This window comes from Somniosus microcephalus, chromosome 20, assembly GCF_052327205.1.
Source record: "Somniosus microcephalus isolate GS21.2 chromosome 20, FLI_Smic_1.0, whole genome shotgun sequence".
Classification (NCBI taxonomy): Eukaryota; Metazoa; Chordata; class Chondrichthyes; order Squaliformes; family Somniosidae; genus Somniosus; species Somniosus microcephalus.
The window spans coordinates 8,647,192-8,670,015 of NC_141006.1; the positions used below are offsets into that span (position 1 = coordinate 8,647,192).

General features: G+C 51.8%; 1 protein-coding gene across 1 annotated transcript in view; it reads left to right on the forward strand.

Annotated features, from left to right (window-relative positions):
- Positions 1-17,656: 17,656 nt before the first annotated feature.
- LOC147103044 (small ribosomal subunit protein uS15m-like) overlaps positions 17,657-22,824 on the forward strand; it is a 43,058-nt gene continuing 37,890 nt past the window's right edge. The window contains exons 1-2 of the mRNA XM_085963168.1: positions 17,657-17,673; positions 19,780-19,828. Of these exons, the coding sequence (XP_085819294.1) occupies positions 17,657-17,673; positions 19,780-19,828 (66 nt within the window). The remainder of the gene's footprint in view (positions 17,674-19,779; positions 19,829-22,824) is intronic.

Genomic DNA, 22,824 nt, shown 5'->3' on the forward strand with positions numbered 1-22,824 from the left:
ACCCCACACCCCATAATAACCAGACACCCCATAATAACCTCACACCCCATAATAACCCCACACCCCATAATAACCTCACACCCCATAATAACCCCACACCCCATAATAACCCCACACCCCATAATAACCCCACACCCCATAAGAACCTCACACCCCATAATAAACCCACACCCCAAAATAACCTCACAACCCATAATAATCCCACACCCCATAATAACCCCACACCCCATAATAACCCCACACCCCATAATAACCAGACACCCCATAATAACCCCATAATAACCTCACACCTCATAATAACCCCACACCCCATAATAACCCCACATCCCATAATAACCCCACACCCCATAATAACCTCACACCCCATAATAACCTCACACCCCATAATAACCCCACACCCCATAATAACCCCACATCCCATAATAACCCCACACCCCATAACACCCTCACACCCCATAATAACCTCACACCCCATAATAACCAGACACCCCATAATAACCACGCACCCCATAATAATCAGACACCCCATAATAATCAGACACCCCATAATAACCAGACACCCCATAATAACCCCGCACCCCATAATAACCCCACACCCCATAATAACCCCACACCCCATAATAACCCCACACCCCATAATAACCGCACACCCCACAATAACTCCACACCCCACAGTAACCCCACACCCCATAGTAACCCCACACCCCATAATAACCCCACACCCAATAATAACCCCACACCCCATAATAACCACACACCCCATAATAACCCCACACCCCATAATAACCTCACACCCCATATTAATCCCACACCCCATAATAACCCCACACCCCATAATAACCTCACACCCCATAATAACCAGACACCCCACAATAACCCCGCACCCCATAATAACCAGACACCCAATAATAACCCCACACCCCATAATAACCAGACATCCCATAATAACCCCACACCCCATAATAACCCCGCACCCCATAATAACCCCACACCCCATAATAACCCCGCACCCCATAATAACTCCACACTCCATAATAACCAGACAACACATAATAACCCCACACCCCATAATAACCCCACACCCCATAATAACCTCACACCCCATAATAACCTCACACCCCATAATAACCCCGCACCCCATAATAACCCCGCACCGCATAATAACCCCGCACCCCATAATAACTCCGCACCCCATAATAACCCCACACCCCATAATAACCCCACACCGCATAATAACCCCACACCCCATAATAACTCCACACCCCATAATAAACCCGCACCCCAAAATAAACCCACACCCCATAATAACCCCACACCCCATAATAACCCCACACCCCATAATAACCCCACACCACATAATAACCCCGCACCCCTTAATAACCCCGCACCCCATAATAACCCCACACCCCATAATAACCCCGCACCCCATAATAACCCCGCACCTCTTAATCACCCCGCACCCCATAATAACCCCGCACCCCATAATAACCCCGCACCCCATAATAACCCCGCACCCCATAATAACCCCGCACCCCATAATAACCCCGCACCCCATAATAACCCCGCACCCCATAATAACCCCGCACCCCATAATAACCCCACACCCCGTAACAACCTCACACCCCATAATAACCAGACACCCCATAATAACCCCACACCCCATAATAACCTCACACCCCATAATAACCAGACACCCCATAATATCCCCGCACCCCATAATAACCAGACACCCCATAATAACCCCACACCCCATAATAACCAGACACCCCATAATAACCCCACATCCCATAATAACCAGACACCCCATAATAACCCCGCACCCCATAATAATCAGACACCCCATAATAACCAGACACCCCATAATAACCCTGCACCCCATAATAACCCCACACCCCATAATAACCCCACACCCCATAATAACCCCACACCCCATAATAACCCCACACCCCATAATAACCCCACACCCCATAATAACCCCACACCCCATAGTAACCCCACACCCCATAGTAACCCCACACCCCATAATAACCCCACACCCAATAATAACCCCACACCCCATAATAACCACACACCCCATAATAACCCCACACCCCATAATAACCTCCCACCCCATATTAAGCCCACACCCCATAATAACCCCACACCCCATAATAACCTCACACCCCATAATAACCAGACACCCCATAATAACCCCGCACTCCATAATAACCAGACACCCCATAATAACCCCACACCCCAGAATAACCAGACACCCCATAATAACCCCACACCCCATAATAACCCCACACCCCATAATAACCCCACACCCCATAATAACCCCACACCCCATAATAACCCCGCACCCCATAATAACTCCACACCCCATAATAAGCCCGCACCCCAAAATAAACCCATACCCCATAATAACCCCACACCCCATAATAACCCCACACCCCATAATAACCCCAAAACCCAAAATAACCCCGCACCCCTTAATAACCCCGCACCCCATAATAACCCCGCACCTCATAATAACCCCGCACCCCATAATAACCCCGCACCCCATAATAACCCCGCACCCCATAATAACCCCGCACCCCTTAATAACCCCGCACCCCATAATAACCCCGCACCCCATAATAACCCCGCACCTCATAATAACCCCGCACCCCATAATAACCCCGCACCCCATAATAACCCCGCACCCCATAAAAACCTCACACCCCATAATAACCTCACACCCCATAATAACCCCACACCTCTTAATAACCCCGCACCCCATAATAACCCCGCACCCCATAATAACCCCGCACCCCATAATAACCCCACACCCCATAATAACCCCAGACCCCGTAATAACCTCACACCCCATAATAACCAGACACCCCATAATAACCCCACACCCCATAATAACCTCACACCCCATAATAACCGGACACCCCATAATAACCCCGCACCCCATAATAACCAGACACCCCATAATAACCCCACACCCCATAATAACCAGACACCCCATAATAACCCCACATCCCATAATAACCAGACACCCCATAATAACCCCACACCCCATAATAACTCCGCACCCCATAATAACCCCACACCCCATAATAACCCCGCACCCCATAATAACCCCGCACCCCATAATAACTCCACACCCCATAATAACCAGACAACACATAATAACCCCACACCCCATAATAACCCCGCACCCCATAATAACCCCGCACCCCATAATAACACCGCACCCCATAATAACCCGCACCCCATAATAACCCCGCACCCCATAATAACCCCGCACCCCATAATAACCCCGCACCCCATAATAACCCCGCACCCCATAATAACCCCGCTCCCCATAATAACCCCGCTCCCCATAATAACCCCTCACCCCATAATAACCCCACACCCCATAATAACCCCGCACCCCATAATAACTCCACACCCCATAATAACCCCACACCCCTTAATAACCCCGCACCCCATAATAACCCCACACCCCATAATTACCCCGCACCCCATAATAACCCCGCACCTCATAATAACCCCGCACCCCATAATAACCCCGCACCCCATAATAATCCCGCACCCCATAATAACCCTGCACCCCATAATAACACCACACCCGATAATCACCCCACACCCCACAATAACCCCACACCCCAAAATAAACAGGCACCCCATAATAACCCCACACCCCATAATAACCAGACACCCCATAATAACCCCGCACCCCATAATAACCCCGCACCCATGATAACCAGAAACCCCATAATAACCCCGCACCCCATAATAACACCACACCCGATAATCACCCCACACCCCACAATAACCCCACACCCCAAAATAAACAGGCACCCCATAATAACCCCACACCCCATAATAACCAGACACCCCATAATAACCCCGCACCCCATAATAACCCCGCACCCATGATAACCAGAAACCCCATAATAACCCCGCACCCCATAATAACCCCACTCCCCATAATAACCCCACACCCCATAATAACCTCACACCCCATAATAACCAGACACCCCATAATAACCCCGCACCCCATAATAACCCCACTCCCCATAATAACCCCACACCCCATAATAACCCCGCACCCCATAATAACCCCACTCCCCATAATAACCCCACACACCATAATAACCCCACACCCCATAATAACCACACACCCCATAATAACCCCGCACCCCATAATAACCCCACACCCCATAATAACCCCACACCCCATAATAACCCCGCACCCCATAATAACCCCACACCCCATAATAACCCCACACCCCATAATAACCAGACACCGCATAATAACCCCACACCCCATAATAACCCCGCACCCCATAATAACCACACACCGCATAATAACCCCACACCCCATAATAACCCCACACCCCATAATAACCCCGCACCCCATAATAACCCGGCACCCCATAATAACCCCGCACCCCATAATAACCCCGCATCCCATAATAATCCCGCACCCCATAATAACCCCGCACCCCATAATAACCCCGCACCCCATAATAACCCCGCACCCCATAATAACCCCGCACCGCATAATAACCCCGCACCCCATAATAACCCCGCACCCCATAATAACCCCACACCCCATAATGACCCCACACCCCATAATGACCCCACACCCCATAATAACCACACACCCCATAATAACCCCGCACCCCATCATAACGAGATACCCCATAATAACCCCACACCCCATAATAACCCCGCACCCCATAATAACCCCACACCCCATAATAACCCCGCACCCCATAATAACCCCACACCCCATAATAAGCCCACACCCCATAATAACCCCGCACCCCATAATAACCAGACACCCCATGATAACCCCACACCACATAATAACCCCACACCCCATAATAACCAGACATGACATAATAACCCCGCACCCCATAATAACCCCGCACCCCTTAATAACCCCACACCCCATAATAAACCCACAACCCATAATAACCCCACACCCCATAATAATCCCACACCCCATATTAACCCCACACCCCATAACAACCCCACAACCCGTAACAACCCCACCCCCGTAATAACCCCACACCCCATAATAACCCCGCACCCCATAATAACCCCGCACCCCATAATAACCCCGCACCCCATAATAACCCACACCCCATATTAACCCCACACCCCATAATAACCCCACACCCCATAATAACCCCACACCCCATAATATCCCCACACCCCATGTTAACCCCACACCCCATAATATCCCCACACCCCATAATAACCATACACCCCATAATAACCCCACACCCCATAATAACCCCACACCCCATACTAACCCCACACCCCATAATAATCCCACACCCCATAATAACCCCACACCCCATAATAACCAGACACCCCATAATAACCCCGCACCCCATAATAACCCTGCACCCCAAAATAACCCCACACCCCATAATAACCAGACACCCCATAATAACCAGACACCCCATAATAACCCCACACCCCATAATAACCCCACACCCCATAATAACCCCACACCCCATAATAACCCCACACCCAATAATAATGCTCTTAGACCTATTGGAATTATTATTTACTGTGGCCATGTTTGATTTTAACCGTTGATTTCTCTGACTGCCACTTTTGTTTTTCTCCTTCCTATCTTTTGCTTTTATCCTTGTTTCCCTTTCCTCTGTCTCCCTGCTCAGATTCCAAACACCCAGCCATTTTAGTTTGAATGGCTAATGTTGTGTATGTACCTTTAAGAGAAGAACTGATTTTGTACTGCAGTACCGGCAATGACCACCCCTGTATAAAAGGCCCTTGCAGCCTTCTGTACTTCAGTCTGACGTTACCCTCTGTTCAGTAAAATACCTGTTTAATTGTTCTCCCGAAGTCCATGTATTATTGAGGCGCGGACTTTACAGTGGCGACGAGCAAGTTCGAACTCACCTGCCGTACTGCATCACCTCACGGGGACCTTTCCCTGGGAAGAAGTTTCTTGGAGGTCGAAGTCAGAGCAACAGGCGTCGACCGCGGGCAACCGCCCAAGGATCCATTGGTGTTCGGAGAATTGCGGGAGAGGCTGTGGTGAGCTGAGCTTGGCTCCCCAGTCAAGGTGTTCCAGCAAATCGTGCTGGTAGCAGGTAGTGCGCTGGTCCTTCCGGACTGCGGCGGGCTCGCGCTCGATCGAGCGGCTCTGCAAAAGGGGCCGCGCAGCATCGCTGGGAGGAAAGAGAGAGAGAGAGAGAGAGGGTGGAGCGCACAGGGCGCGGTCGGTGCTCAAGAACCAGGCAGCGGAGAGAAAATAAACGAGGGGAAGGAAAAATGAGACACACCGAAGCCGCGGGTCGCCGCCATTACCCTGTAGAACACTAGGAGCAGCGTGGCAGCAAGGGGAAGAAGGAAAAGCGTGGGAGGCGCCATTTTATTCCATTGGGGAAGAAGGAAAAGCGCGGGAGGCGCCATTTTATTCCATTGAGATGCCGAAAAGTGGCAGTATCATTGCTTTCGACAACGAGGTAGAAGACTGGACCACGTATGTGGAAAGAATTGAAGTGTACTGCAAGGCAAATGAGGTGGCCGATGGAAAGAAGGCGTCGGTATTATTACATTTGATGGGCGCGAGAACGTACGGCCTATTGCGGAATTTAATTACCCCAGCTAAGCCAATGGAGAAAAGTTTTGAGGAGATTGCTAATATCTTACAGGAACACCTAAACCCTACAGTGCTGCTGATAGCAGAAAGATTCAAGTTCCATAAAAGAAACCAGCACAAAGATGAGAGCAATGCTGACTATCTTACGGAACTACGCAAGTTATCGAAGCACTGCCAGTTCGGAGCAGATACTTTATGGGACAAGTTTGTCTGCAGGCTCCAGAGTGAAGGAACCCAGAAACGACTACTTTTGGAAAAGGACCTGACGCTAGAACAGGCTTTCAGCGTGGCAGTATCCTATGAAGCAGCAGCACGGGGAGCTGCGGAAATGCAACAGAAACCACAAGAATACAGCGCTAACGAAATGGCGTATGGAGCAGAAAAGTGCTATTGCTGCGGCAGAACAACCCATGATCAGAAGGACTGCTGGTTTAAGGACAAAGTATGCAGGCAATGCGGGAAAATGGGACATATAGCAAGAGTCTGCAGGTCGGGAAAGAAAACCAACACTACAAGAACTACTAAGGAAAAGTACAAGAAAGTAAAAAAAATGACAGACAGTAGTTCGGAAGATCAGGAGAGTGATAATGACTCCGGGAGCAGGAGATTAAGTTGTCTAAAGTTATACAACATGATCGTAAAGGAGGATCACCGAACCATTTGGGTCACCCTCATGATAGCAGGGTCCCAAGTAAAGATGGAATTGGATACAGGATCAGCCCTAACTGTCATGAATCGACGAGACTATGAGCGGCTATTCTCACACATACCCTTAAAGGACACGTCCATTGTATTGAAGACATACACGGGGCAAAAAGTCTACCCCAGAGGAAAAATAAGGGTGCCAGTTAAATATAACAGCAAGGAAACACAGAAACTGTATCTATATATACTACAAGATGGAGGACCACCATTATTGGGACGTGTATGGATCCGAAAAATACAATTGGATTGGCATTCAATTCAGGCGCTAACTGTGACTGACAAAAAGGATGATGACGTCGCACCTGGACGCCTGTCACAAATTCTAACTGACATGAAAGAGGTGTTCCAACAAGGACTTGGGACTCTAAAAGGAGTAAAGGCAATGATAAAAAATCGAAGATAACGCAAACCCAAAATTTTTTAAGGCCAGACCGGTGCCGTACGCGATCCGCCCAGCCGTCGAAGCAGAACTGGAGAGTCTGGAGCATTCGGGTGTGCTGTCCAAGGTGGATTGGAGCGAGTGGGCCACACCCATCGTTCCTGTAATGAAGAAATCATTGAGCAGCACGCCTGGGGAGCCGAAGAAGGTTCGCATCTGTGGGGACTTCAAGGTAACTGTGAACCCAGTCCTGCACACAGTACAATATCCACTTCCACGGATAGAAGATATTTTCGCCTCACTATCTGGATGGAAACGCTTTACGAAGATTGATCTGGCCCAAGCGTATCTACAAATGGAGGTGGAAGAAGCATCTAGGAAATACCTCACGATAAACACTCACAAAGGCCTTTACCAGTACAATCGACTGGTATTCGGGGTAGCATCAGCCCTGGCTATTTGGCAGAGGGCAATGGAACAAGTCCTGCAAGGGATCCCAGGGACCCAGTGTTATTTGGATGACATCCTGGTGACGGGCAAAAACGACAGTGAACACCTTGCCAACCTGGAGCAGGTGCTCACTAGATTGCAGGAATATGGGCTACGAGCCAACCGCCCCAAATGCGAGTTTTTCAGGAGACAAATCTCGTATTGTGGCCACATGATTGATGAGGAAGGGTTGCATAAGTCGCCAGACAAGATTGAGGCTGTAGTCAAGGCTCCAGCACCGGAAAATGTGTCGCAACTGAGGTCGTTTCTCGGGCTGGTGAACTACTACCATAAGTTCTTGCCGAATTTATCTACAATTCTGCACCCACTGAACGCCCTGCTGCAAACTGGAGTAACATGGAAATGGAGTGATGAGTGTAAGCGTGCCTTTCAGAAATGTAAATGCCTAATCACTTCAAAAGAAGTATTGGCCCACTACAACCCAACACTACCGATTCGGTTGGCATGTGATGTGTCTCCCTACGGCATTGGAGCGGTGCTGTCACACAAATTCCTTGACGGTTCAGAGAGGCCAATAGCCTTTGCGTCGCGCTCGTTAACCTCAGCCGAGCGTAATTACGCCCAGATTGACAGGGAGGCCCTCAGCCTGGTGTGGGGGGTGAAGAAGTTCAATCACTATCTGCACGGGCAGAAATTCACCCTACTGACTGATCATCAGCCCCTGGTCTCCATTTTTAACCCAAAGAAGGGCGTTCCGGTGATGATGGCGCAACGGCTGCAAAGATGATCACTTTTTCTAGGGGCACATCAGTACGACATAGAATACAAGGGTACGAAGCAGCATGGAAATGCTGATGGGCTGTCGTGCCTACCGTTGCCTACGGTAGAGGAAGCACCTGCAGTGGACTCTGTTGAGATATTGCATGCAACCATAGTCGAATGTCTGCCTGTTACAAACTCAAGTATAGAGAAGGAAACCCGAAATGACCCGACACTCTCTCGGGTCTATGATTTGACGGTGAAGGGATGGCCAGCACATGGCGACTCACTGTTGCCAGCATTCTCGCCAAGGAGAGAACAGCTGTCAGTGTGCCGGGGGACCTTGATGTGTGGATCCCGAGTGGTAATTCCACCCAAGTTGAGAGACAGAGTGCTCAATGAGCTTCATGAAGGTCATCTGGGAGGTGTAAAAATGAAAAGCCTAGCCAGGGCTTATGTGTGGTGGCCGGGAATCGATAAACAAATCGAGGACCTGACCAAGAGCTGCTCAGGATGCCAGAAAGTCCAAAATGCACCACCACAGGCCCCTCTACCCCCATGGGAGTGGCCCTCATCTCCATGGCAACGGGTACACATTGATTTTGCTGGTCCATTTATGGACTCAATGGCCTAGAAATTGGGTTTTGGCGCAGCGACGGCTTTAGCTCCGGAAGTCGCGCTGGGCGGGCCAAAAATTCACTAGTTCTGCTCCCAAACGGCTGCCGGCGCTGCTGAAAGCTGTTTGCGCCTGAAAACTGGCGCTACGCGCTGAATTGCAGCGCTATTCCGGCGCTGCGGCGCCCGCTGCGGTGCGGCAGGTTCGGGAAGTGCAGGCCTCCTCCTTCCCTTAAGGAGGAGCTGCCTGCACCCGGCCGCGGCCCGCGAAAATCATTGTAAAAATGAGCCCGGCACCTCGGACAAGTGCCGGGCTTGCATCTGTCCCGGGGGGGGGGGGGGAGAAGTCCGGGGAGGGAGCTGCGGCCAGGCGGCCGGCGGGAAAGCGGCCGGCCGCCGCGGGGCCTTTAATGCGCCGGCGCAAAGTCCAGTAAGGCACCTCTGCCAGAACGTTGCTTGCGGCTGCCACGGGCGAGGCGGCCGCAAGTCAATTTCGGAGTTCGGGCGGGTTACCATGGCAACCGGGACGCTGCGCACACCGATGACGTCATCGGTGCCGGCGCAGCGCTAACGGCCTAACGCCGATTTAGGGACCCACTCAATTTCCAAACTGGCCATAACTCCGGCGCTAGGCCCTCTAGCGCCTCAAAAGCGGCGCTAAGCCTACCGAATTTCTAGGCCAATGTTTCTAATCGACGTGGATGCCCATTCGAAATGGCCAGTGGTCATCAAAATGTCCTCCACCACCACGGAGAAAACTATTGCAGTCCTACTGACCATCTTCGCCAGGAATGGCTTGCCAGAACAGATTTGCTCCGACAATGGGCCACAGTTTGTGTCTGAGGATTTCCAGAGGTTTCTGAGGAATAATGGCGTGAAACATTACACATCTGCCCCATATCATCCAGCCACAAATGGATTGGCTGAAAGGTTTGTTCAGACCTTTAAAAAGGAAATAAAGGCGATGTATAACGACGACATACCACTACAACACAAGGTAGATAATTTCTTGTTTGCTTACCGGAATGCGACACATGCAGTCACCAACCAAGCTCCAGCCATAATGTTCTTCAACCGAAGGCTAAGATGTCGCCTGGATTTGCTCAAACCAAACATAAGACGAGATGTTGAGGATAAGCAATTCCAGCACATCAACGAGAAGCCAACCAGGAGCTTCAAGATAGGACAACCAGTCTTGGCCCGCGACTACCGAACAGAAAAATGGCAGCCAGGAACGATATGCACACAGCAGGGACCACTAATGTACACAGTGGACGTTGGCGAGAGCATCGTGAGACGCTATGCTGACCAGATTCTAGAGTCACAGGAACAAGCCAAACCTATACCACGAGCATGTGCATCTGGTAATGAGCCCGATGTACAGATTGCGCCTACCTCAGAAGCAGTGGTATTGGAAGCTGACGAACCAACCAATGACAATGAGCCAGAATCGACTCCACTGCAAGAACAGGATACTCGAGAAAGGCACTATCCAGTCAGGATTAGGAAGCCTCCTCAAAGACTGAACTTATAAATGATTATTTCAGTTGATGTATATAGTACCGAGAAAATTGTAATTGTAATTAGTTATTATTTAGTTGTTAAATGAATGTTATGTACTGTTTATCTAAAAGGGGAGGAATTGTTGTGTATGTACCTTTAAGAGAAGAACTGATTTTATACTGCAGTACTGGCAGTGACCACCCCTGTATAAAAGGCCCTAGCAGGCTTCTGTACTTCAGTCTGACGTTACCCTCTGTTCAGTAAAATACTTGTTTAATTGTTCTCCCGAAGTCCGTGTATTATTGAGGCACGGACTTTACAGCTAACTCCTTCTTGAATATATTTAATGGATTGGCCTCAACTGCCTTGTGTGGTAAAGAATTCCACAGGTTCAACACTCTCTGGGTGAAGCAATTCCTCCTCATCTCCGTCCTAAATGGCTTACCCCTTATCCTTAGACTGTGACCCCTGGTTCTGGACTCCCCTGCCATCGGGAACATCCTTCCTGCATCTAGTCTGTCTCGTCTTGCTAGAATTTTATGGCCTAGAAATTCAGTGCCCTTAGCACCGATTTTGCGGCGCTAGAGGGCCTAGCGCTGCAATTGGCGCCGGTTCCTAAATTGCCTGGGGCCCTTCCACAGCGGTAGACTGGTAGCGCTGCGCCGGCACCGATGACGTCATCGGTGTGCGCAGCGTCCCGGTTGCCGTGGTAACCTGGCCCCAAGCCGAAATTCAGTTGCGGCCGCCTCGCCAGTGGCAGCCGCAACTAAGACTCCGGCAAACGAGTGTTGCCAGAGTCTGCGCCGGCGCTTTAAGGAGGCGCGGCGGCCGGCCGCTTTCCCGCCGGCCGCCTGCCCGCAGCTCCCTCCCCGGACTTCTCCCCCCCCCCCCGCCGGAACAGATGCAAGCCCGGCACTTGTCCGAGGTGCCGGGCTCATTTTTGAAGAGATTTGCGCGGGCCGCGGCCGGGTGCAGGCAGCTCCTCCTTAACGGAAGGAGGAGGCCTGCACTTCCCGAGCCTGCCACACCGCAGCGGGCGCCGCAGCGCCGGAATAGCGCCGCAATGCGGCGCGTTGCGCCAGTTTTCAGGCGCTAAAACCCTTCAGTAGCGCCGGCAGCCGTTTGGGCGCGGCGCTACTGAATTTTTGGCGCGCGCAAAGGGACTTAGCGCCGGCGCTAACTTCCGGCGCTAAAGCCCTGGCGCAGCGCAAACTCAATTTCTAGGCCAATGAGTCCAAATAAGTCCAAAGATGTGCGGGTTAGGATGATTGGCTATGATAAATTGACCCTTAGTGTTAGGGGGATTAAATACGTGGGGTTATGGGGATAGGGTGGGATATGTGTTGGTGTAGGGGTTACGGGGATTGGGTGGGATATGTGTCGGTGCAGGATCGATGGGCCGAAATGGCCTCTATCTGCACTGTGGGGTTTCTGTGGTTTCTGTGTGGAGATCCCCTCTCATTCTTCTAAACTCTAGTGAATATAAGCCCAATCGACCCAATCTCTCCTCATACGTCATTCCTGCCATTCCAGGTATCAGTCTGGTGACTCTTCGCTGCACTCTCTCCATGGCAAGAACATCCTTCCTCAGATAAGGCGACCAAAACCGCACACAATACTCAAGGTGTGGTCTCACCAAGGCCTGTACAACTGCAGCAAGACATCCTTGCTCCTGTACTCGAATCCCCTCGCTATGAAGGCCAACATACCATTTGCCTTCTTAACCGCCTGCTGCACCTGCATGCTTAACTTCAGCGACTGGTGCACAAGGACACCCAGGCCTCGTTGCACTTCCCCTTTTCCCTATCTATTGCCATTCAGATAATAATCTGTCTTCCTGTTTTTGCCACCAAAGTGGATAACCTCGCATTTATCCACATTATACTGCATTTGCCATGCATCTGCCCAATCACCCAATCTGTGCAAATCTTACTGGAGTTTCTCTGCACCTTCCTCACAGCACACACGCCCACTCTGCTTTGTGTCATCTGCAGACTTGGAGATATTACATCTAGTTCCCTCGTCTAGATCATTTATATATATTGTGAATAGCTGGGGTCCTAGCACCGATCGCTGCGGTACCCTACTAGTCACGGCCTGCCACTCATAAAAAGACCCGTTTATTCCAACTCTTTGCTTCTTGTCTGCCAACCAGTTCTCTATCCAAGGCAGTACCTTACCCCCAATCCCATGTGCTTTAACTTTGCGGGACCTTATCAAAAGCCTTCTGAAAGTCCAAATACACCACATCCACTGGTTCTCCCTTATCTATTCTACCAATTACATCCTCAAAAAATTCCAGTAGATTAGTCAAGCATGATTTACTTTTTGTAAATCCATGTTGACTTTGTCCGATCCTGTCACTGTTTTCCAAGTGCTCTGCTATTACATCTTTTATAATGGACTCTAGCATTTTCCCCACTACCGATGTCAGGCTTACCGGTGTATAATTCCCCGCTTTTTCTCTACCACCTTTTTTGAATAGTGGGGTTACATTAGCTATCCTCCAATCCATTGGAACTGTTCCAGAGTTTATAGAATTTTGGAAGATGACCAGCAATGCATCTACTATTTCGAGGGCCACCTCCGTAAGTACCCTAGGATGTAGTTTATCAGGCCCTGGTGATTTATCAGCCTTCAATCCCGTCAATTTCCCTAACACATTTCCCTGCAAATACTGATTTCATTCAATTCCTCCCTCTCATTAGACCCGATGTTCCCCGACATCTCTGGGAGGTTATTTGTGTCCTCCTTTGTGAAGACAGAACCAAAGTATGTATTTAATTGGTCTGCCATTTCTTTGTTCCCCATTATAAATTCCCCTGATTCTGACTGCAAGGGACCTATGCTTGACTTCACCAATCTTTTTCTCTTCACATATCTATAGAAGCTTTTACAGTCAATTTTTATGTTCCCTGTAAGCTTACTCTCAATCTATTTTCTCCCTCTTAATAAATCCCTTTGTCCTCCTTTGCTGAATCCTAAACTGCTCCCAATCCTCCGGTTTGCTGCTTTGTCTGTTCAAATTATATGTCGTCTCCTTGGATCTTATGCTATCCCTAAGTTCCCTTGTTAGCCACGGTTATGATCGCTCCTCCCCAATGGGCCTCGCACAACAAGATTGCTAATTAATCCTTTCTCATTACATAATACCCAATCTAAGATGGCCTGATCTCTAGTTGGTTCCTCGACATATTGGTCCAGGAAACCATCCCATATACACGCTAGGAATGCCTCCTCCATAGTATTGTTACTAATTTGGTTAGCCCAATCTGTATGTAGATTAAAGTCACCCATGATAACTGCTGTGCCCTTATTGCACGCATCTATAATTTCCTGTTTAATGCCATCCCCAACCTCCGCATTACTGTTTGGGGGTTTGTATACAACTCCCAGTAACGTGCTCTGCCCATACAGATTCCACATCATCAGAGCTAATATCCTTCCTTACTATTTTGTTAATCTCTTTAACCAGCAATGCTACCCCACCTCCTTTTCCTTTTTTCCTGTCCTTCCTGAATATTGAATACCCCTGGATGTTGAATTCCTAGTCTTGGTCACCCTGGAGCCATGTCTCCGTAATCCCAATTATATCACATCAGTTTACGTCTATTTGCGCAGCTAATTCATCCACCTTATTACGAATGCTCCTTGCATTAAGACACAAAGGCCTAGAAATTCGGTAGGCTTAGCGCCGCATTTGAGGCGCTAGAGGGCCTAGCGCCGGAGTTATGGCCAGTTGAGAAATTCCCTGGGGCCCTAAATCGGCGTTGCACCGGTAGCGCTGCGCCGGCACCGATGACGTCATCGGTGTGCGCAGCGTCCCGGTTGCCGTGGTAACCCGGCCCCAAGCCGAAATTCAGCTGCGCCCGCCTCGCCCGTGGCAGGCGCAACTAAGACTCTGGCAACAGAGTCTTCCCCCAGTGTGCGCCGGCGCATAAAGGTGGAGCGGCGGCCGCCTGCCCGCACCTCCCTTCCCGGACTCCTGCATTCCCCGAGGTGCCGGGCTCAGATGTCGGGTCAATCCGCCGGACAGTTGTCGGCTGCAGGCAGCTCCTCCTTAACAGGAGGAGGAGGCCTGCAGTTCCCCCGCCTGCCGCACCGCATCGGGTGCCGCAGCGGGGGATTAGCGCCGGGAAACCCAAGTTCACGCCCGTTTTGAGGCACTAAAGGAGGGTTTTAGCGCCCGCCGCCGTCTGGGCCCGGCGCACCCGAATTTTCGTCGCGCGCTGCCGCATTACCGCTGGCGCAAACTTTCTGGCGCTACAGCACTGGCAAGACCAAAACCCAATTTCTAGGCCAAAGCCTTCAGGCTTGATTTTTTAACACTCTTAGTCCTTTTAGAATTATTATTTTCTGTGGCCATGTTTGATTTGCACCCTGATTTCTCTGCCTTCCACTTTTGCTCTTCTCCTTCCAGTCTTTTGTTTCTATCCTTGCTTCCCTTTCCTCTGTCTCCCTGCACAGGTTCCCAACCCCCTGCCATTGTAGTTTAAACCCTCCCCAACAGCACTAGCAAACACGCCCCCAAGGGCATCAGTTCCGGTCCCGCCCAGGTGCAAACTGTCCAGTTTGTACTGGTCCCACCTTCCCCTGAACCTGTTCCAATGTCCCAGGAATTTGCATCATTCCTCTAGCCACGTATTCATCTGAAATATCCGTCTATTTCTACTCTGACTAGCACGTGGCACTGATGGCAATCCTGAGATTACTACCTTTAAGGTCCTATTTTTAATTTACCTCCTAACTCCCTATATTCAGCTTTTATGACCTCATCCCGGTTTTTACCTATATCGTTGGTACCTATATGCACCACGACAACTGGCTGTTAACCCTCCCCCACCAGAATGCCCTGCAGCCACCCCAAGACATCCTTGACCCTTGCATCAGGGAGGCAACATACCATCCTGGAGTCTCGTTTGCGGCCGCAGAAACCCCTACCTATTCCCCTTACAATAGAATCCCCTATCACTATAGCTCTCCCGCTCTTTTTCCTCCCATCCTGTGCAGCAGGCTCACCCATGGTACCAGGACATTGGCTGCTGCTGCCTTCCCCCGATAAGCCATCTCCCTCAACAATATCCAAAGTGGTATATCTGTTTGAAAGGGGGCTGGCCACAGGGGCCCCCTGCTTGCGCCGCGTACTCTGCCTAGTGGTCACCCATTCCTTTCCTGCCTGCGCAGCCTTTACCTGCAGCGTGACCAACTCCCTAAACGTGCTATCCACGATGTCCTCAGCATCCTCCATTATGTATCCATTCACAGCTCCAGCGCCGCAATACGGTCTGTCAGTAGCTGCAGCTGGATACACTTCCCCCACACATGGTCGTCAGGGACACAGGAAGTGTCCCTGATTTGCCACATAGTGCAGGAGGAGCATGCCACGGGGCCGAGCTGTGCTGCCATGATTTACCGTTTAATTAATTTAAATTAAATTAAATCAAATCAATACCACTAATTACGCTACAATTAAATAACATACTCAAGGGCCCTTGTTTACGAACACTCCCCGCTATACAACAGAGACCCTAGAAAGTATAAACCACAAAAATTAAGTTTGGAAAAAAGCGAGAAAGTGAGAAATACTCACCAACCAATCACTTACCTGTTTTCTGGTGATGTCACACTTCGATTACTTTTTACTTCTCTCTGCTGCCGCCGGTGAGTCTGGGCCACGCTCTCACTCCCCGCTCCTTAACTCCTCGGCCTCCGCGCTCAGTCTCCACCCATGACCTCTCTCGCTGCTGCTGCCGGTAAGTCTGGGCCGCTCTCTCACTCTTCCCGCACCTTAATTCCTCGGTCTCCGCGCTCAGTCTCCACCCAGGGCTGTTCTCGCTGCTGCCGCTGGTGAGTCTGGGCCACTCTCTCTCCCCGCTCTTTAACTCCTCGGTCTCCGCGCTCAGTCTCCACCCAGTGTCGCTCTCGCTGCTGCTGCCGTTGAGTCTGTTGCGGTCGAGAGAGGGCGGTTACCCATGGGGAGGGGTGTTGGGGCTGAGAGAGAAGGTGGTTACTCATGGGGAGGGTGTTGGGGTAGAGAGAGGGCGGTTACCCATGGGGAGGGTGTTGGTGTAGAGAGACGGCGGTTACCCATGGGGAGGGTGTTGGGGTAGTGAGAGGGCGGTTACCCATGGGGAGGGTGTTTCGGTAGGGAGAGGGCGGTTACACATGGGGAGGGTGTTGGGGTAGAGAGAGGGCGGTTACCCATGGGGAGGGTGTTTCGGTAGGGAGAGGGCGGTTACACATGGGGAGGGTGTTGGGGTAGAGAGAGGGCGGTTACCCATGGGGAGGGTGTTGGGGTAGAGAGAGGGCGGTTGCCCATGGGGAGGGTGTTGGGGTAGAGAGAGGGCGGTTACCCATGGGGAGGGTGTTGAGGTAGAGAGAGGGCGGTTACCCATGGGGAGGGTGTTGGGGTAGAGAGAGGGCAGTTACCCATGGAGAGGGTGTTGGGGTAGAGAGAGGGTGGTTACCCATGGGAGGGTGTTGGGGTAGAGAGAGGGCGGTTACCCATGGGGAGGGTGTTGGGGTAGAGAGAGGGTGGTTACCCATGGGGAGGGTGTTGGGGTAGAGAGAGGGCGGTTACCCATGGGGAGGGTGTTGGGGTAGAGAGAGGGTGGTTACCCATGGGGAGGGTGTTTCGGTAGGGAGAGGGCGGTTACCCATGGGGAGGGTGTTGGGGTAGAGAGAGGGCGGTTACCCATGGGGAGTGTGTTGGGGTAGAGAGAGGGCGGTTACCCATGGGGAGGGTGTTGGGGTAGAGAGAGGGCAGTTACCCATGGGGAGGGTGTTGGGGTAGAGAGAGGGTGGTTACCCATGGGGAGGGTGTTGGGGTAGAGAGAGGGCGGTCACCCATGGGGAGGGTGTTGGGGTAGAGAGAGGGCGGTTACCCATGGGGAGGGTGTTGGGGTAGAGAGAGGGCGGTTACCCATGGGGAGTGTGTTGGGGTAGAGAGAGGGCGGTTACCCATGGGGAGGGTGTTGGGGTAGAGAGAGGGCAGTTACCCATGGGGAGGGTGTTGGGGTAGAGAGAGGGCGGTTACCCATGGGGAGGGTGTTGGGGTAGAGAGAGGGCGGTTACCCATGGGGAGGGTGTTGGGGTAGAGAGAGGGTGGTTACCCATGGGGAGGGTGTTGGGGTAGAGAGAGGGCGGTTACCCATGGGGAGGGTGTTGGGGTAGAGAGAGGGCAGTTACCCATGGGGAGGGTGTTGGGGTAGAGAGAGGGCGGTTACCCATGGGGAGGGTGTTGGGGTAGAGAGAGGGTGGTTACCCATGGGGAGGGTGTTGGGGTAGAGAGAGGGTGGTTACCCATGGGGAGGGTGTTGGGGTAGAGAGAGGGCGGTTACCCATGGGGAGGGTGTTGGGGTAGAGAGAGGGCGGTTACCCATGGGGAGGGTGTTGGGGTAGAGAGAGGGCGGTCACCCATGGGGAGGGTGTTGGGGTAGAGAGAGGGTGGTTACCCATGGGGAGGGTGTTGGGGTAGAGAGAGGGCGGTTACCCATGGGGAGGGTGTTGGGGTAGAGAGAGGGCGGTTACCCATGGGGAGGGTGTTGGGGTAGAGAGAGGGCAGTTACCCATGGGGAGGGTGTTGGGGTAGAGAGACGGCGGTTACCCATGGGGAGGGTGTTGGGGTAGAGAGAGGGCGGTTACCCATGGGGAGGGTGTTGGGGTAGAGAGAGGGCGGTCACCCATGGGGAGAATGTTGGGGTAGAGAGAGGGTGGTTACCTATGGGGAGGGTGTTGGGGTAGAGAGAGGGCGGTTACCCATGGGGAGGGTGTTGGGGTAGAGAGAGGGCGGTTACCCATGGGGAGGGTGTTGGGGTAGAGAGAGGGTGGTTACCCATGGGGAGGGTGTTTCGGTAGAGAGAGGGCGGTTACCCATGGGGAGGGTGTTGGGGTAGAGAGAGGGCGGTTACCCATGGGGAGGGTGTTGGGGTAGAGAGAGGGCAGTTACCCATGGGGAGGGTGTTGGGGTAGAGAGAGGGCGGTTACCCATGGGGAGGGTGTTGGGGTAGAGAGAGGGCGGTTACCCATGGGGAGGGTGTTGGGGTAGAGAGACGGCGGTTACCCATGGGGAGGGTGTTGGGGTAGAGAGAGGGCGGTTACCCATGGGGAGAATGTTGGGGTAGAGAGAGGGCGGTTACCCATGGGGAGGGTGTTGGGGTAGAGAGAGGGTGGTTACCTATGGGGAGGGTGTTGGGGTAGAGAGAGGGCGGTTACCCATGGGGAGGGTGTTGGGGTAGAGAGACGGCGGTTACCCATGGGGAGGGTGTTGGGGTAGAGAGAGGGCGGTTACCCATGGAGAGGGTGTTGGGGTAGAGAGAGGGCGGTTACCCATGGGGAGGGTGTTGGGGTAGAGAGAGGGTGGTTACCTATGGGGAGGGTGTTGGGGTAGAGAGAGGGCGGTTACACATGGGGAGGGCGTTGGGGTAGAGAGAGGGCGGTTACCCATGGGGAGGGTGTTGGGGTAGAGAGAGGGCGGTTACCCATGGGGAGGGTGTTGGGGTAGAGAGAGGGCGGTTACCCATGGGGAGGGTGTTGGGGTAGAGAGAGGGCGGTTACCCATGGGGAGTGTGTTGAGTCTCTTGAACTGCTCGGTAATCCCCAGTGCATGTTATTGATTGTTTGAGCTGTGGAGCAGGTGCTGACTATCGTTGGTGTGTTGTGCAGGGAGACAAAGGCAGGAGAGAATGTCAAGGTGTCGGACTGATCTCCCGTATATCTGGATTGTGATGTGATTTTTCTGCAGAACCAGCGATGTGGTGCGAAGGCTGCTCTCACTGGAAATGGCAAGTCACGTAAGTCCCTCCCCTTTTCAGATCTTCTAATTTTTTTTTAAGTGGTGTGGACCTCAGGATTTCCCTCGGCATAATTTCCTGATATAATGAGGTCCTGTTTAATTTCTGCACCAATATTCTCTCTTTCTCCCCACCCCCTCTCCCCAGCCCCCAAATAAAGGCACTGCCCGTTGCTAGGATACACTTCTATGCTGCCCATTGCTAGGTTGCAGTTCCACACTACCTGTGCTGGGTTACGGTTCCACGCCTACAGCTGCCCCGCATTACCTCGCACGAGTTGCCATTTTCTACATATGAACTGGTGACGCCAGAACTCCTGGCAGGCGGTGGAGGTGACAACCTGGGACACGAAGAGTCAGTCAGAGGATGTGAGGGAGCCAGTATGGGGCTGTCGTTCTGGAGGGATGAGCTAGGAGGAGCAGAATGTCCTCCCTCATCTTTACTATTCTGTAATACAAACCCAGGCTTTCAAAAACCTCGTGGGAGACTGGAAAGGCGAAATTGCTTTACTGGAAATCCTTCCCTTCCCTTTATTCTTGAGTAATACCAACTGCAGGACAGAGCTACTGAGGTTGAAGTGCAACGGCAAGCCACTCAACCATAAGGGACATCACTGTAGTGAGGGGCTTCATGGAGGCCAGAATTTTCTCTGCGTGAATGGGGGACGTGGGTGGGGGCACTTTGGGTTGAAAGAAATAAAGACTTGTATTTATATAGCGCCGTTCACAACCTCAGGACGTCCCAATATGCTTCAGAATCAATGAAGTGCTTTTGAAGTGTAGTCACTGTTGTAATGTAGGAAACGTGGCAGCCAATTTGCGCACAGCAAGCTCCCACAAACAGCAACATGATAATGACCAGATAATCTGTTTTAGTGATTTGATTGAGGGATAAATATTGGCCAGGACACTGAGAATAACTCCCCTGCTCTTCTTCCAAATATTACCTTGGGATCTTTTACATCCACCTGAGAGAGCAGATGGGGCCTCGGTTTAACATCTCATCTGAAAGACGGCTCCTCTGACAGTGCAGCACTCCCTCAGCACTGCACTGGAGTGTCAGCCTAGATTTTTGTGCTCCAGTCTCTGGAGTGGAACTTGAACTCACAACCTTCTGACTCTGAGGCGAGAGTGCGACCCACTGAATGAAGACTTTGGCTGAAATTAATGAGACTTCAGCACAGCAAATGATGGCGTAACCAGAAGAGCTCTGGGAAGGAGCAAGTGGGAAGTCGGACTGGAGATTGAAGTCGCTGAATGCCCAGTTTAGTAAGGCTATGTAAAGGGATGTGGAAACAGTGGAGGAAAGAGAGAGACAGAGACATAAGACCCAGACTGTGGTGTATGTAACCTGTTCCACCTTAAGAGAGCTTAAGCCTGTTCCACCTTAAGAGATGTACTACTTTCTCAGGCTGCTGTAGACGTAATACAGGGGGTGAACACACCGGTATATAAGCACTGTGCAGTAATCTTGTATTCAGTATAGTCCCTACCTCCAACCCGTAAAGACCTGTTTTTGATTGTTATTAATTAGTCTGTGTCTTAATTAACTAGATAACTCACAGATTTAACACAGACCACAGCGGCTTCATGAGGAGGTCAAAGGTAACTGGTCAAGTAGAAATATTTTAAAAGGTAGAAGAAAATGGTAAGTTCAGGAAGGCTGGCGGGACTGAGATGGTACTCAGCATGATTCAGCATGTTCAGGAAGGCTGGGGAACATTGTGTTGAATTTGAGTATTTTTATTACCCAAATATCATTGGATATCCTTGGAAGCAGATGGGGTGAAATTTCTCCTGTCGGTTTAAGCAGCTGGCTGTTGGCACTCTCGACCCTCGTGTGAAGACTGGTGCCTCGGGTGAGGTGTTGGACCACTCTCGACCCTCGTGTGAAGACTGGTGCCTCGGGTGAGGTGTTGGACCACTCTCGACCCTCGTGTGAAGACTGATGCCTCGGGTGAGGTGTTGGACCACTCTCGACCCTCGTGTGAAGACTGGTGCCTCGGGTGAGGTGTTGGACCAGTCTCTCCCTCGTGTGAAGACTGGTGCCTCGGGTGGGGTGTTGGACCACTATCGACCCTCGTGTGTGAAAACTGGTGCCTCGGGTGAGGTGTTGGACCACTCTCGACCCTCGTGTGAAGACTGGTGTCTCGGGTGAGGTGTTGGACCACTCTCGACCCTCGTGTGAAGACTGGTGCCTCGGGTGAGGTGTTGGACCGCTCTCGACCCTCGTGTGAAGACTGGTGCCTCGGGTGAGGTGTTGGACCACTCTCGACCCTCGTGTGAAGACTGGTGTCTCGGGTGAGGTGTTGGACCACTCTCGACCCTCGTGTGAAGACTGGTGCCTCGGGTGAGGTGTTGGACCGCTCTCGACCCTCGTGTGAAGACTGGTGCCTCGGGTGAGGTGTTGGACCGCTCTCGACCCTCGTGTGAAGACTGGTGCCTCGGGTGAGGTGTTGGACCAGTCTCTCCCTCGTGTGAAGACTGGTGCCTCGGGTGAGGTGTTGGACCAGTCTCTCCCTCGTGTGAAGACTGGTGCCTCGGGTGAGGTGTTGGACCACTCTTGACCCTCATCTGTGACGACTGGTGCCTCAGGTGAGGTGTTGGACCACTCTTGACCCTCGTGTGAAGACTGGTGCCTCGGGTGAGGTGTTGGACCACTCTCGACCCTCGTGTGTAGACTGGTGCCTCCGGTGAGGTGTTGGACCACTCTCGACCCTCATGTGAAGACTGGTGCCTCGGGTGAGGTGTTGGACCACTCTCGATCCTCGTGTGAAGACTAGTGTCTCGGGTGAGGTGTTGGACCACTCTCAACCCTCGTGTGTAGACTGGTGCCTCGGGTGAGGTGTTGGACCACTCTCGACCCTCGTGTGTAGACTGGTGTCTCGGGTGAGGTGTTGGACCGCTCTCGCCCCTCGTGTGAAGACTGGTGCCTTGGGTGAGGTGTTGGACCACTCTCGACCCTCGTGTGAAGACTGGTGCCTCGGGTGAGGTGTT